Raw genomic sequence first — 14086 nt, forward strand, 5'->3', positions numbered from 1 at the left:
GAAAACATGTCCACACAAAAACTTGTAGACTGGTATTTATAGTAGCATTATTCATAACAGCAGAAAGGTGAAAACAACTCCAAATGTCCATCAGCTGATGAATGAATAAACAAAATGTGGTGTATTCATACAATGGGATATTATCTGGCTGCAAGAAGGAATGAAGTACTGATAGATGCTACAACATGAATGAACCCTGAAAACGCTATACTAAGTGAAAGAAGCAAATCACAAAAGACCACATATTATATGAAATGTCCAGAAGAGGCAAATCTATAAAGGCAGAAAGTAGATTAGCAGTTGTCTAGGGCTGGGGGAGACAAGAGGGTTGGAATGATAACTAAAGGGCGATTAAAAACATCGATGATGAAAATGTTCTAAAGCTGACTCTGGTGGTGGCTGCAAAGATCTGTGAATGTAGGAAAAAACCACTGAACTGTAAACTTTAAATAGCTTAATTATATGGTGCTGTGAACTGTATCTCCATAGAACTGCTACTTTTTTTGTGTGTGTGTGGTTTATTTATTTATTTATTTATTTATTTATTTTTGGCTGTGTTGGGTCTTCGTTTCTGTGCGAGGTCTTTCTCTAGTTGTGGCAAGCGGGGGCCACTCTTCATCGCAGTGCGCGGGCCTCTCACTATCGCGGCCTCTCTTCTTGCGGAGCACAGGCTCCAGACGCGCAGGCTCAGTAGTTGTGGCTCATGGGCCTAGTTGCTCCGCGGCATGTGGGATCTTCCCAGACCAGGGCTTGAACCCATGTCCCCTGCATTGGCAGGCAGATTCTTAACCACTGCGCCACCCGGGAAGCCCAGAACTGCTACTTTTTAAAAAACTAAGTTCCCTTGCCACATGATGAGTAACCTGACAGCGCTGGAGAAATAAAAACTTTCCAGCTCTAGCACACATACCACAGCCACACCTTCTTTTAAGTAAATTTCTGATCATTTAAGGGTATAAGCACTATTGGAAAAAAATGTCTTTTTGGTGATATGAAGTAACTCATCTCTGCGTGACTGAAATAAAATACTGTGCTAAAAGCAAAGAAAAATTTTTAATCAAGTAAATGCCAAGAGATTTCACTGCCCACATCTGTGTCTATGAACAAGTTGACATCAAGAGGCACTATTTTTAACTATCTCAGAGTAGTGAAGGATAGACAGATTTAACACCTAAATGATGTCATAGCCTAACTTGAAAAGGTTTCTCTGGAATTTAAGAGAAAATACTGGGGGGAAGGATTTCACCCTGTACATCAGTACCACATTCACACAGCAAGGTTTTAGCTAAACTCACATTACAAGAGCACTATTAACCAATTGTATTGGTTTCAAAGTTTTGTTTGTATAAAAGTTTGTTATAATTTAATACGTGCCTAAAAGCTGTAGGTATAAAAAGCTTATACCAACATTGATGTTTATACTAATTTAAGTAATATTATAATAACAATAAATTTAAATCAATACTGAAGGTCCACGGGAATCTTAATATTACTTAAATTTGAACACACAGTAATAATAGGGACCATGTGGCATAGTTGAAAAAGTCAGATGAAAAAATCCCCAGCTCTGTCATTTAAAACCAATATAAACTAAAACCAAATAAAATAAACTGAACTAGATGAGCCCCAAGGTCTCTTGCCTCCCCAAAATGAAATGAGCCTAAGAAACAGGCTAGATATTTTAGCCTATGCGTGTGCGTGTGCGTGTGCGTGTGCGTGTACATGTGCATGTGTGAGAGAGAGCGAGAGGAGGGGATGGGAGTAGGGGGGAGAAATGGGCATTTACTATCTGAAAACCAATGAACCTTAACTAAAAAAGAGAGCAGAAAGGGTTTGGAATGAGGCATCAAGTTAAAAAAAAAGAACAAAAGTTAAAAAGTTTAAAAGAATCAAAAAGGATTAAATTTGTCTAGGATGAAGAAGGGAATTAAACCAAGAAACAGTTAACTCAGCAGATAAAAAGAAACCTTTAACTTGATGCAGAGCGATGGTAGAATAAGAATAAATTTTTTCATTGTATTTGTATTTTAGTTCTGTTCTTTTTCCACTTTAATACTGATGTCCTGTTTTTTAAAAGACGGGAGTCTTTCGTACTTTCGTGAGTTTCTACTATCCTAAATACCCCCTTCCTTTCTCCATACTACCCAAAGGCACTGTAACTCAAGTTAAGAGGTGGGGGTGAAACACCAGGAAGCCTGGGAGGCCCAATAAACACAATACACTTTAAAATAAACGCATTACATACATGTGGCAATTTCCAAGTATAAAAAGAAAAACGTCAAGAGAGAGAAAGGGGTATCAGCAGGGCAGGTGTGCTAATGGGCTACCTTCTCAGTGATGCCGTTGAACTTGGCCAAGATGTTGAAGAGCGGCACCTGGGGGATAATGAGCTGTTCCTTCTCGTCCTTGTAGAGCGGGGCAGTAGGAAGGTCCAGCGTCAGGTACATAAACGTGGACTCCACCATCGTCTCTTGGTACTCATCATTATGGAGCAGCTGCTCTTTTTCTTCTGCTGGCTAGCAGTGAGGGAGAAGCAAAAGGAGGGAAGGAGTGTGAGCAGAGTGGAGAACACCACAGGTGGAAAGAAACGATGTTTCTGTTACATTTACTTCATTTAATATTGAAGTGAACCAAGAGGGGTGCCCAAGAGAATGGGCACTTTCACGTGCAGTTGTACCTGTTTAGATTAATGCAAAAACCGGGCTTCCATCTTCAGAGAGATTTTATTTAAATACCAGACTCTTTACCAGACTCTTTTAAAAACTCATCTAGTTTTTAGATGATCTAGAAAGCTTATCTGAGCTTTCTGGAAAAAACACGCCAGCACCACCCAGTGGCCAGAACACTGAAATCAGTCATCCCTCGGTATCTATGGTTGGTTCCAGGAGCTGCCTTGGATACCAAAATCCACGGATGCTCAAGTCCTATAGTCGGCCCTCCATATCCACAGATTCCGCATCCTCGGATTCAACCAACTGCTAAATGTAAACGTAGTAGTTTTATGTATTGAAAAGAATCCATGTATAAGTGAACTAGTGCAGTTCAAACCTGTGTTGTTCAAAGGTCAACTGTATATCCAACCACTACCTCCCAAACTTAAGCACACTGGTGCAACAGGAACCTAGGGGAAGTGCCACTTGGCAGGTGTACTGTAGAACCTCTTCCTGGAGCAAAAGGCTGTACCAGTTATCTAAGCATCTCTCTGTCAACCCTAAATCCCCTCAGGTGATATAAATCGGCCCAAAACTCAGTTCAAGCCACTCACCAAATCAGGATGAGGAAGCTTTTTAGTGAAGATCCTCATGGAACCCTGGAAAACATCAGTCACAATAGCTGTACAAACAGAAATCAAAATGCAAATTCTGTCAGTTTGGAAAGCATTTCCAAAATACAGTCCTAACTCCTAAATTTCTGAAATAAACCAGCATCTTCCAGCATAAGACCCAAAGCTCTCACTAAGCACAGAAGAACCTTTGTAACATATACCACTAAATTATACCTTTATAAGTATTTGTGTAAATAATTATTTTATGTCTATCTTCTTCCCAAGAGAGATGGGGCGCACAGGCTGAAGATACCTGAAGAGGTGGCAGGGCTATGTGATAGAAAAAGCACGAGGCCACAATCCCACATGAAGAAACCAACACCATCAGAACACAGAAAGAAGAAAACTGCATTAGGTCTCCAAAATTATTCACCTGGTTCAGCAGTCTCTAAGCTAAGAGTTATTTTTGGCATTCATGAAAAATGTCTAGCTAGTGCTAAGCCAACCTGGATGCTAAGAAACACAGAGACTCAAGGTCTGCGAATCTATAGAGTGGCCAGCCTCATCTCCCCAAGTACACGCTCAGGGCGAGGGACGAGCTTTTAGTCGGTTCCACCAAATTACAAGCCAGGCAATCCGCCCACCAAGCCCTCACTCTGGCACCACTAGCATGTCTACAACATGCTGCCCGGCCCCTCAGTTTGAAACTGGGTCAGGATTTCTAGAGCACAATTATATAGCCATTTCCACTTATTAAAAATGCCATGAGATATAACCATATTCTAATAAAGAAAAATGGAGAGGAAACCATTCAGGAACAAGATTTAGCCCATATATACAGAGACACTACCCTAACACAAAAAGATAAACAGGTAAGAAGAAAAGGATGGGAAGCTGCAAAGCGTTTTTTAAAAGAAGCAAACAAAAAAGTGCTCCCTTTCACAAAATAACATGACTTACTCTTTTTTCTCTTCTTTGTGCCCCCCAGAGCCGAGTGTAGAGCATTCAAAAACCAGGAGAGAAAGTCGACTCCATCCCCTGGAAAAGAAAGAAAGATGGTACGTCAAAGCTGGGAGACAGTACGATAGTCCAAACCACACGCGGGTTGGCATGACTCCACATTCTCAGTGTTTCTCCTTCCTCTCCGGCCACGCCACCCGTCCCCTGGGCATCCTCCTCTACCTGGCCACTACACGCTGGCACTCCAGCCTTCTGATCTCTACTCTTCCCCTTGGCTCTCTGGTTCAACCAAAATCTTCGATTATCATCTCTATTCCAAACCTGAGTCTCATCACCCATCAAGAGCCGTGACCGGGCGTTCCCCGGTAGTCTAGTGCAGGGGTCCCCAACCCCTGGGCCGAGGACCGCCGTTGGGAAGCGGGCCGCAGAGCAGGAGGCGAGTGGCGGGCGAGCGAGGGAAGCTTCATCTGCTGCTCCCCATCGCTCCCACTACAGCCTGAACCACCACCCACCACCCTCCCGCCCCCCGTCCGTGGAAAAACTGCCTTCCACGAAACCGTTCCCTGGTGCCAAAAAGGTTGGGGACTGACTGCTGGTCTAGTGGTTAGGACTTGACACTTTCACTGCTGTGGCCCTGGTTCAATCCCTGGTCGGGTAACTGAGATCCCACAAGCCATGCGGCATGGCCAAATATTAAAAAAAAAAAAAAAATTAAATTAAAATAAAAATTTAAAAAGCCATTACTGAACTTCCCTTTTAAGTCACTCCTCCGCCAGAATGCTTTCAAAACAAAAATGTGAAGGCATACCTTTACTTAAAAGTCTTCACTGACTCCCCACTGTTATCAGGATGTAATCCAGCCTCCCTATAGTGGCGTATAAACCCAACACCTGGTCCACCTCGGCTCTCATCATTGGATCCAAGGGTCCAGCCACATGCAGTCTTCTCTCTGCACCAGGCACCTCCATGCTCCTGTCCAGTGTCCTCTCTACCTGGAATGCCCAACCCCACCCTGTCTCCCCGCTACCTAAAACTGAGGTGTCTCTTCCTTCACTCTGACCCCCAGCCCACCTCCCATGTGCTCGACGGGCATCCTTACTCTGTGCTCCCTCCCATAGCATGCTGTGCTTCCTCTATCACAGCACTTAACACCCTGTAATCATCTTTCTACGTTACTATCTTCCCCACTAGAATAGGAGCTCCTGGAAGAAAAAACTGTGTTTCTTATCCTGGTAGCATTAAAACCTACTAGCACCATGAGTGAATGGTGAATCAACTGACCTGGATGCTAGAGAATATCATATCAGATACAGGTACTAAGAGCTACTCATGTGGCAATAACTAATTGAGTTTGGAGGGATAAAAATAGTCAAAATAGAATATTCTAGTCTGCAACATGGCAAAATGAGAACCAAAAGTGGCAGGCGCTTAACATGGGCTGGTGCCTTTCCCAGCCTCCTGGTTTTCCTGAGTCGTAGAGTTTAGTTCACCAAAGCAGACAGACTTTCTATCCAGCTGAAATCGCTTGGGACTCTGGGCAGGGCAGGCTGAGGAAGGAAGAGTGAGGAACCTAACCACACTATGCACTGGACACTCGCTCCGGCTACTGTCAGGTTCACAGCAAAGTGGAAGTAAATGTGCTCATCAAACTAGCTGTGTTGCCCTAAAGTCAGAAAACATGAATTACTCCTTCCTTACCTTGCTTGGTGATCTGAAAAGTCTTCTTGCTGCAAAGGACGACAGCTTGAAGCATCTCATGGGGAGAGACATGTGCCTTGAAATTTCGAGGGTTCCAGAGCTTTCTCATCAGCTCTCCAAAACGCTGGACCAACAAGAACATGATATCCCCGGGAGGACGCTTGATGTTCTTATAATTGTCTTCTTCCAGGAAGTAGTTCCGGAGAGGAGGAACGTTAGACAGAGCCTGGAAATCAAACAAACACTCGGATTACTCCACAGCCCTTCTTCAGGACCCCTGGGAGCCAAGCTCGTCCACCTAAAGTTCTTCTAATAGAACTGTGCCTGTGATGTCTTAAAAAATCAGAAGCAAATGCACTCCCAGAGAATCCCCCCCAGAGTTCACATTAGAGAAACATCCTTTATAGTGAGTTTCATAGAAAGTTCAGTTCTGCAGACACTCTGCTAACGTGGGTATAACAAAGGAGTTTTAAAATAAAGGTATTCAAATCCCTATCTGCTGACCAATTTAATTAATAATTTCCTCTGTTTACTCTAATTAGACCTGTGACTATGTTTGGATTCACAGGAACTGAAGGCTAGAAACCCAAATACTCTTTCTTTACCATGTATTTGGTTGGGGCAGAGAGAACTATCTGGAGACCACAGTTCCCCCATCTCTCAACTGTACATTAAAACAATATGAAAAACATCTTAGTAAAACCTGGTGTGTTCCCCAAATGCGGTATTGAGAGGGTGGTAATAAAACGATACAGAGACTTCCCTGGTGGTCCAGTGGTTAAGACTCTGCACTTCCACTGCAGGGGGCACAGGTTTGATCCCTGGTTGGGAAACTCAGATCCCGCATGTTGTGTGGCACGGCCAAAAAAAAAGAAAACAAAACAAAACGATACAACTGCATATAAAAATGAATGTACTCTGTTATGATGGAAAATAGTCAAAAGGTTTAAGAGAACAAAAATTAATTTTATCTCATTAAGCAAAAAGATAAAGACCAGCCATGTTAGTTCAAGAAGAAACACGTGCTTATTAGTGTGAGTTATGAAACTGGAAAGGAGACCACGGAACAGACCCTAAATAAATGCACAGTCTCCCCATAGGTCCCTCCTGATGGGTTCATGAATCCTCGTCAGTGCTATGCTTACCATGAGCACAACTTTCTTTGACAAGGTAATTCCTTTAGCAAGGATAGGAGGATGCTGTTAAACACAATAAACCCTGGTGTCTCTGGGGAAGACCCACATGTCTGGGGAAGATAACTCAGGATGCAACTCAGGATAACGACAGAGGTGATCAGGAAAGCCCCTACAAGCTTAGCTCAGCTGAAGAAACAAGGATTTCCTGCTTAGAGTTACTCTCAAAAAAGGAGAAGCATATGGATAGTTTATACTAATTCTTGGTTATCCATGCTGTGGAGAGAGGTTGCTCTCTGGTTTCAGCAACAATACAAGCAGTAGGTGTCCTTGGAGAGAAATTATTCCGCCTCCAGATGGAGTACTTGGTCCATTCAATCCCATTTTAGTGGAAACATCACAAAGGATTTGTGCATCTCCTTGTTTGTATAAATAGAAGTCCAATGTACTATCCATTGCGCTACAGAGCCAGGTGATCTACTTATTTGTATAAATAAAGAGAACTTCCTATGGGGACTGAAACCCATCACAAAGCCAAAACTAACTGCCCTGCCCATATTCAAATCCTATCTGTCCATCCTGTAACAGTCTTCACAAAGCCACGAGAGGCTGTAAGAGAAACAGTCCGCAAAGTCTCTCTCCACCTAAGAATTTGACCTCTCCAGGGACCAGGCATGACACCAATGGCAGACACCAAAATTCACAGATATACTTTTACTATTTTTTACCAAATTCTTCATGCAAAAATACCACAAACAAAGTTTAAAGGCCAAAAAAGAACTAGAACAAATTATGTGCAACATATGCAAAAAAAAGGCCAATATATATATGTATACTTTTAATCCTCAATAAAATGGACCACTAATAGAAAAATGAGCACATAAGTCCCAAAAACTCATGAAAAAATATAAGAATCAACTTTAGAAGTGAATTTTGAAAAAGTAAATTAAAATGGAGATACCTATCAAAATGGAAAAAGTTGGGCTTTCCTGGTGGCGCAGTGATTAAGAATCTGCCTGCCAATGCGGGGGACATGGGTTCGAGCCCTGGTCCAGGAGGATCCCACATGCCGCGGAGCCACTAAGCCCGTGTGCCACAACTACTAAGCCTGTGCTCTAGAGCCCGCGAGCCACAACTACTGAGCCCGCGTGCCACAACTACTGAAGCCCACGTGCCTAGAGCCCGTGCTCCGCAACAAGAGAAGCCACCACAATGAGAAGCCCACGCACCACAACGAAGAGTAGCCCCCGCTCGCCGCAACTAGAGAAAGTCTGCACACAGCAACGAAGACCCAATGCAGCCAAAAATCAATAAATAAAATACATTAAAAAAAAATGGAAAAAGTTTTTTTCAGTGGTAACAGTGACAATGCAAGATGAAGAACACCCTTTTGGGAACCCTCCTACACTGTTAGTAGGAATGTAAATTGGTGCAGTCACTATGGAGAACAGTATGGCGGTTCCTTAAAAAGCTAAAAATAGAGCTACTGTATGATCCAGCAATACCTCTCCTAGGCATATATCTGGAGATAACTATAATTCGAAAAAACACATGCACCCCAATATTCATAGAAGCACTATTTACAACAGCCAAGACATGGAAACAAGCTAAATGTTCACCAACAGATGAATGGATAAAGAAGATGTGGTACATATATACAATGGAATATTACTCAGCCATAAAAAAGAATGAAATAATGCCTTTTACAGAAACATGGATGGACCTAAAGATTATCATACTAAGTGAAATAAGCCAGAAAGAGAAAGACAAATACCATATGATATCACTTACAAGTGGAATCTAAAACACAACACAAATGAACTTATCCATGAAACAGAAACAGACTCACAGACAGAAAATTTACGGTTACCAAAGGGAAAAGGGTGGGGGAGGGGATAAATTAGGAGTCTGGGATTAGCAGATACAAACCACTACATATAAAATAGATAAGGGCTTCCCTGGTGGCACAGTGGTGAAGAATCCGACTGCCAATGCAGGGGACACGGGTTCAAGCCCTGGTCCGGGAAGATCCCACATGCTGCAGAGCAACTAAGCTTGTGTGCCACAACTACTGAGCCTGTGCTCTAGAGCCCGCGAGCCACAACTACTGAGCCTGCGTGCCACAACTACTGAAGCCCGCGCACCTAGAGCCTGTGCTCCGTAACAAGAGAAGCCACCGCAATGAGAAGCCCGCACACCACAATGAAGAGTAGCCCCCGCTCGCCGCAACTAGAGAAAGCCCATGTGCAGCAATGAAGACCCAACACAGCCAAAAATAAATAAATAAATAAAAATAAATAAATCTATGAAAAAATAAAATAAAATAAAATAGATAAATAGGGTCCTACTGTATAGCACAGGGAACTATATTCAATATCCTGTAATAAACCATGATGGAAGAGTATAAAAAAGAATAGATATATATATATGTATGCATAACCGAATCACTTTGCTGTATACCAGAAACTAACACAATACTGTAAATCAGCTATACTTCAATTTAAAAAAAAAGAAAAAGAAAAACACCCTTTTGTGTTGCTGGTGGGTTTGTAAATTGCTACAAACCCCCTACAGCCTAGAATCTAGGCCCAAGGTGCATTAATACAAGAAGAGAAGGTTAAATAAATTAAATTCAACAAAATGGATTGACATGTAATCATTAAGGATGCTGCACAAGAATATTTATTGATTTCATAATATGCTTTTAAGTTAAAATAGAGATACATATACATACTACATTACTTTATAGATTAAAAAATATGAGCATTTTTCAAGTCCAGAAAATAAATATAACAAATGTAACAGTGTCACAAAAAATGCAAGACTATATATATAGGATACTCACTGCAACACTGGTAACAGAAATAAAAATGTAAGACAAGTGAAATTTTATGTATCAACTGGGAAATAACAAAATAAACCATAATACTACCACATGACAGGATATAATGCATGTGTGTACATGCGTTTAGAATAAAGTTCTGGAGGTCTCTATACTTCTAACTATCCCAGGACAGAGTACTAGGGAAAGAAAGGAATGAAGCTTTTGTTTTATACTTTCTATATCTTCCCCCTACACAACTGCTTATTTATAGTTTTTATTAACCAATTTTTTTTGAGTGAAGTAGGATGATTATTTATTTTCTTATGCTTACCAACGTTTTCTAATTTTTCTATAATATGCGCATATTACTTATGTAATTTTTTTAAAAAGCAAAACAATTGCAAACAGGACAACTTTGGCTTTCTGTCTTTCCCACTGCAGGACTTCAGCACAGGGGCAGGACAGAGACATCACAGAGCCAACACAATGAACATCTGCACCATGAAAAGAAAAAGCATCATCTAGCTCACGTGTCTCTTACTTGGTACTGCAGGCCCTGCGCAGCTCCATCCCCCATTCCCTGGAAGCTCCAGAGGCTGGAACAGGCCCACCATTTGGCGGCAGCCCCTCAAGCAGACAGGAATGTTCTGCTTGGTGCAGAACAAACACCCAAGAAGAGTCCTTGGCAAGACTCGGAGTCTGAGGACCACCCGACTGCACTCCACCAGAAGGCAGCTGTTTCTTAGCCAAGCTTCACAGTGTTCCCGGGTTACCCCCTCCCTCATGGTTCCCACCTCCAACCTACCTGAAGGACGGCATTGGCGTAGTCGTTGGCCTTTATGTTATTCAGGCCCACGATACCAGGCAGGTAAGTGGTGCCATCATATGCCCGGGACAACTTGGCTTGCTTGTCCAAGTTAGCGATCTGCTGCTTTGTGAAAGTGGGCTTCAACACATACTGCAAAGCAAGAGAAAATCCTAGGCTGTTTTAGGGCAGTCTACAGAGTTCACAAGATATATCCGCAACAGCAATTTCTGCCAAAAGAAAAGATACTTTGGTCGTGAACATCTCACCACCCACCCAAAGGGCTTCCAACAGTAGGTCTAAGGACTGAGGTAACATGGAATGGGCCCGCTCCACGCTGCTCATTTAGAAGGTGATCTCTGTGTTTAACCCAAAGTCACTGAACCCCAGGCCTTTCCTCAGACCGCAGGTCCAGCCAAACCCATGACAAACAACAGGGAGAAGCTGCAGGACACTCAAGTCTGCAGGAGGCAGGAGTCTGAGTCCCAGGTGGGACCTCACACAGAGCCAGCACGTGGGCCCGGTGCGGGAGCAGGAGTGTCACCTCCTATTTGTGCAGGACTGAGATCTCGGGACTCCCTGTGGCTGCAGGGGCAGGATCAGAACCTTCCCTGTCCTAGAGCTATGAGGGTCATCATGTCACACACTGGTCAGGGGTCGCCACTAACTCACTTTGAAAGCTTGAATTCCCTTCAGCTTCTCCGTCTATAAATACTGTCCTTAACCACTTTAACTTCAACTTTAATAGAATGTTATAAAACTTATGAAGTGGAGTAAGGAGTGTTTCAAATACTCTGAACACCAAGCTTTCCTTAATAAATAGAGCATTCAACTCTATTGAACATGCAGCCACTGCTGAAAAGGAAAGCAATAATCAACAGTTCCAACAGTAATCAAAGCCCAAGAGGACTTTCCATACTCCCCACTTAAGTGCAGTGACTCTTGGCACAGGTCACAAACCAGAGCCCACAGATGGACATGTTGGCCATTCTGGCAGCATCATGTCAAAAGTAGCCGGAAGTTGGTATACCTCTTGGTATCCACTGTCCTACAGCAGGCCCAATTCCCATCCCTACTCCAAAATATGGAAGGATAATTTATTTCACAAAAATGCTTTCACCCTAACTGAAAAGTAGCAATATTTCTTCAGTCCTAACCCTCAACATTAAAAGCAGAAATGAGAGCTAGACTGTAGACCACGGGCCAAAATTATGAATTGTGACCTCCTTACTCTGTTTCCCTGGTTCCTCCCAAGGCGAAAGGAGCCTCTCGAAGCCCAAGGGACTGAGACTCTTCCCTGACCTTGGGTGGGGCAGATCCTCAGGAGCCCTGGGGTGGCTCCCAGGATAACCAGTTCCAAACCAACCCTCTTGGACACGCACCGTGATATCCTCCAGCGAGGAATCGATGATCTCATAGTTGTCTGGGAGGCAGTAAAACTTGAGGGTGTGGAGATTGAGGAAGACATGGTGACTAAACTGGACACTGTGAATGTAGGCGTGAGACTTCAAACCCCGGCCTGTAGGGAAGAGTGAAAGGCTATGAGAGAAGGGCAGACTCCATAAGCACACAGATGAGGGGTAATTTTCCTTTCATTATTCTGTACCAGAACATGTTAATATCAGCAAAAACAAAGTACTACGCCATCCACGAAAGGAATCTCCCACATGAACTCCTCTCATCACAAAACTTAGCAAGAAAGAATAGCACGTTATCTTTATTCCCTAGATGGCACAAGACATAAGGGAACTAATTTCATATACATGAACATAGAAAATATGTGTGGGTGTATTTGTGCGTGTGTGTGTATATGTGTGTGTTTGTGTGTATATATGCATGTGTTTATGTATATGAACTAGTTTCATGTATTAGAAACTAGGAATATCCACATATATTTATATACAGTACATGTACGTACGTGCATACGCAGATTTGCACATACACACGTACATATCTGTGATGGTCCATCATCACTTAGTCCTGATTTTTAACTGTCCACATTCACGACAATCCTGTACCTACATACTTTTGTTCACGTTGCCACTCCTTTCTAGAGCATCTCACCCTTAACCTATTCAAACTCTACGTCCTGCATACAGAGTACAAGTTCCACCTCCTCCGTGAACTCTACACAAACACTCCAGCTAACAATGATCTTTGCATATTTCAACTCCTATCATCCCTATTTGTACTCAGCGCCACACAGGCCAGCCGTAATCTTTATGGTCTTAAGAGAGTTTGCTGATTGTTTTACGTGTTAACCTTGACAGTTTATAAGATCCTTATTAGAGCAAAGAATGTAGTTTATATTTCTTTTGAATCCTCCACTGTACTGTGTACAAAGCATTTGCTTGCTCTGAATGAACTGAAATAATAAATTTCCAGAAAAGAACAGAATGAAAAAGTCCTTAGAGTAAAAGGATTCTCAGAAAAAGACATAAGTATAGAAAACATCAGAGATTCAAAAACCCAGAGTCTCTGATACTTCCTACATAGTCTCTTATACGGCTAGTTCTTTCTCCCTTTCACATGTATTCAGGTTCTGACCAATCAGAGAACCTCCTGTGGATTTTCTAAGAGTATTCCAACTTCCTGGGAACAAAGATAGGGCTTATTAGACACGACTCCTAACAGCAGCTTACTTACTTAAAAAAAAAAAAAATCCCTGAATAGAACTGTGACTAGTGCTGAAAATGTGATGCAAAACATTTATTTACCCTGAAAGTACTTGCCACACACCAGACAGGCATATGCATTGATATGCGAGAGGGAGATGGAACACAGTTTCTCAAAGTCAAAGTCCAGCACACTCCTAAGAGAACCAAAACAAAACAGAAACAATTAACAGGGATGGCTGCCTAGGTGAGCACCTGAGCGAAGCAGTGTCGCTGGCTTCCTGTTCTGCAGTCACACAGCCGCCTTCAGAGAACAGTTCAACAGTCACATACAAACTGTGGGGAACATTAACTCTTCCTTACCTGGGCATTTAATATAGCACCGCCACCCACCAAGCCCCAAAGCAGTGCAAAGGTATCTCCACCAACGACCCTCTTTCTTTTGAGTATTCACAACCAGTTGAGAATCTTCCATTACTTTCTCTGGAGGAAAAGCCACAAAGAGGACTAAAGTAACAGGGCCCCAACAGCATTCCAAATTAAAAGACATTAAAGGAAGGACATAAAAAGAGTGAATAAACCCTTTCACAAAAGAAAATTTTATTTTTGTCCATAAAAATAAATGGGAAGCCTGAAGAACTTTAGGGGAATACCTACCAACAGATCTACCTATTCAAGTGCAAAGTAATGATATATGAGTACTGGGCGGGTTAAGTGACAAAAGAAAATTTACCTCCACTGAATTCACAGGTGGCAAGGGGATTCATTCTCAAGCATTAACTCTAA

At 42.5% G+C, this 14086-nt stretch overlaps 1 protein-coding gene across 10 annotated transcripts in view; it reads right to left on the reverse strand.

The window, feature by feature from the left end:
• Nucleotides 1-14086, reverse strand: part of USP39 (ubiquitin specific peptidase 39) — a 29009-nt gene that overhangs the window by 10934 nt on the left and 3989 nt on the right. For 5 of the 10 annotated variants that reach the window (XM_082426808.1, XM_082426813.1, XM_082426812.1 and 2 more), the window contains 7 exons: nt 13403-13497; nt 12068-12204; nt 10686-10838; nt 5924-6149; nt 4226-4303; nt 3266-3333; nt 2328-2516 (listed from right to left, as the gene is read on the reverse strand). In XM_082426808.1, the coding sequence (XP_082282934.1) occupies nt 2328-2516; nt 3266-3333; nt 4226-4303; nt 5924-6149; nt 10686-10838; nt 12068-12204; nt 13403-13497 (946 nt within the window). The remainder of the gene's footprint in view (nt 1-2327; nt 2517-3265; nt 3334-4225; nt 4304-5923; nt 6150-10685; nt 10839-12067; nt 12205-13402; nt 13498-14086) is intronic. The other 5 variants (XM_082426810.1, XM_082426815.1, XM_082426817.1 and 2 more) reach the window with 1 other exon arrangement.

Source organism: Balaenoptera physalus, assembly GCF_965194825.1.
Source record: "Balaenoptera physalus genome assembly, chromosome: 15".
Lineage (NCBI taxonomy): Eukaryota > Metazoa > Chordata > Mammalia > Artiodactyla > Balaenopteridae > Balaenoptera > Balaenoptera physalus.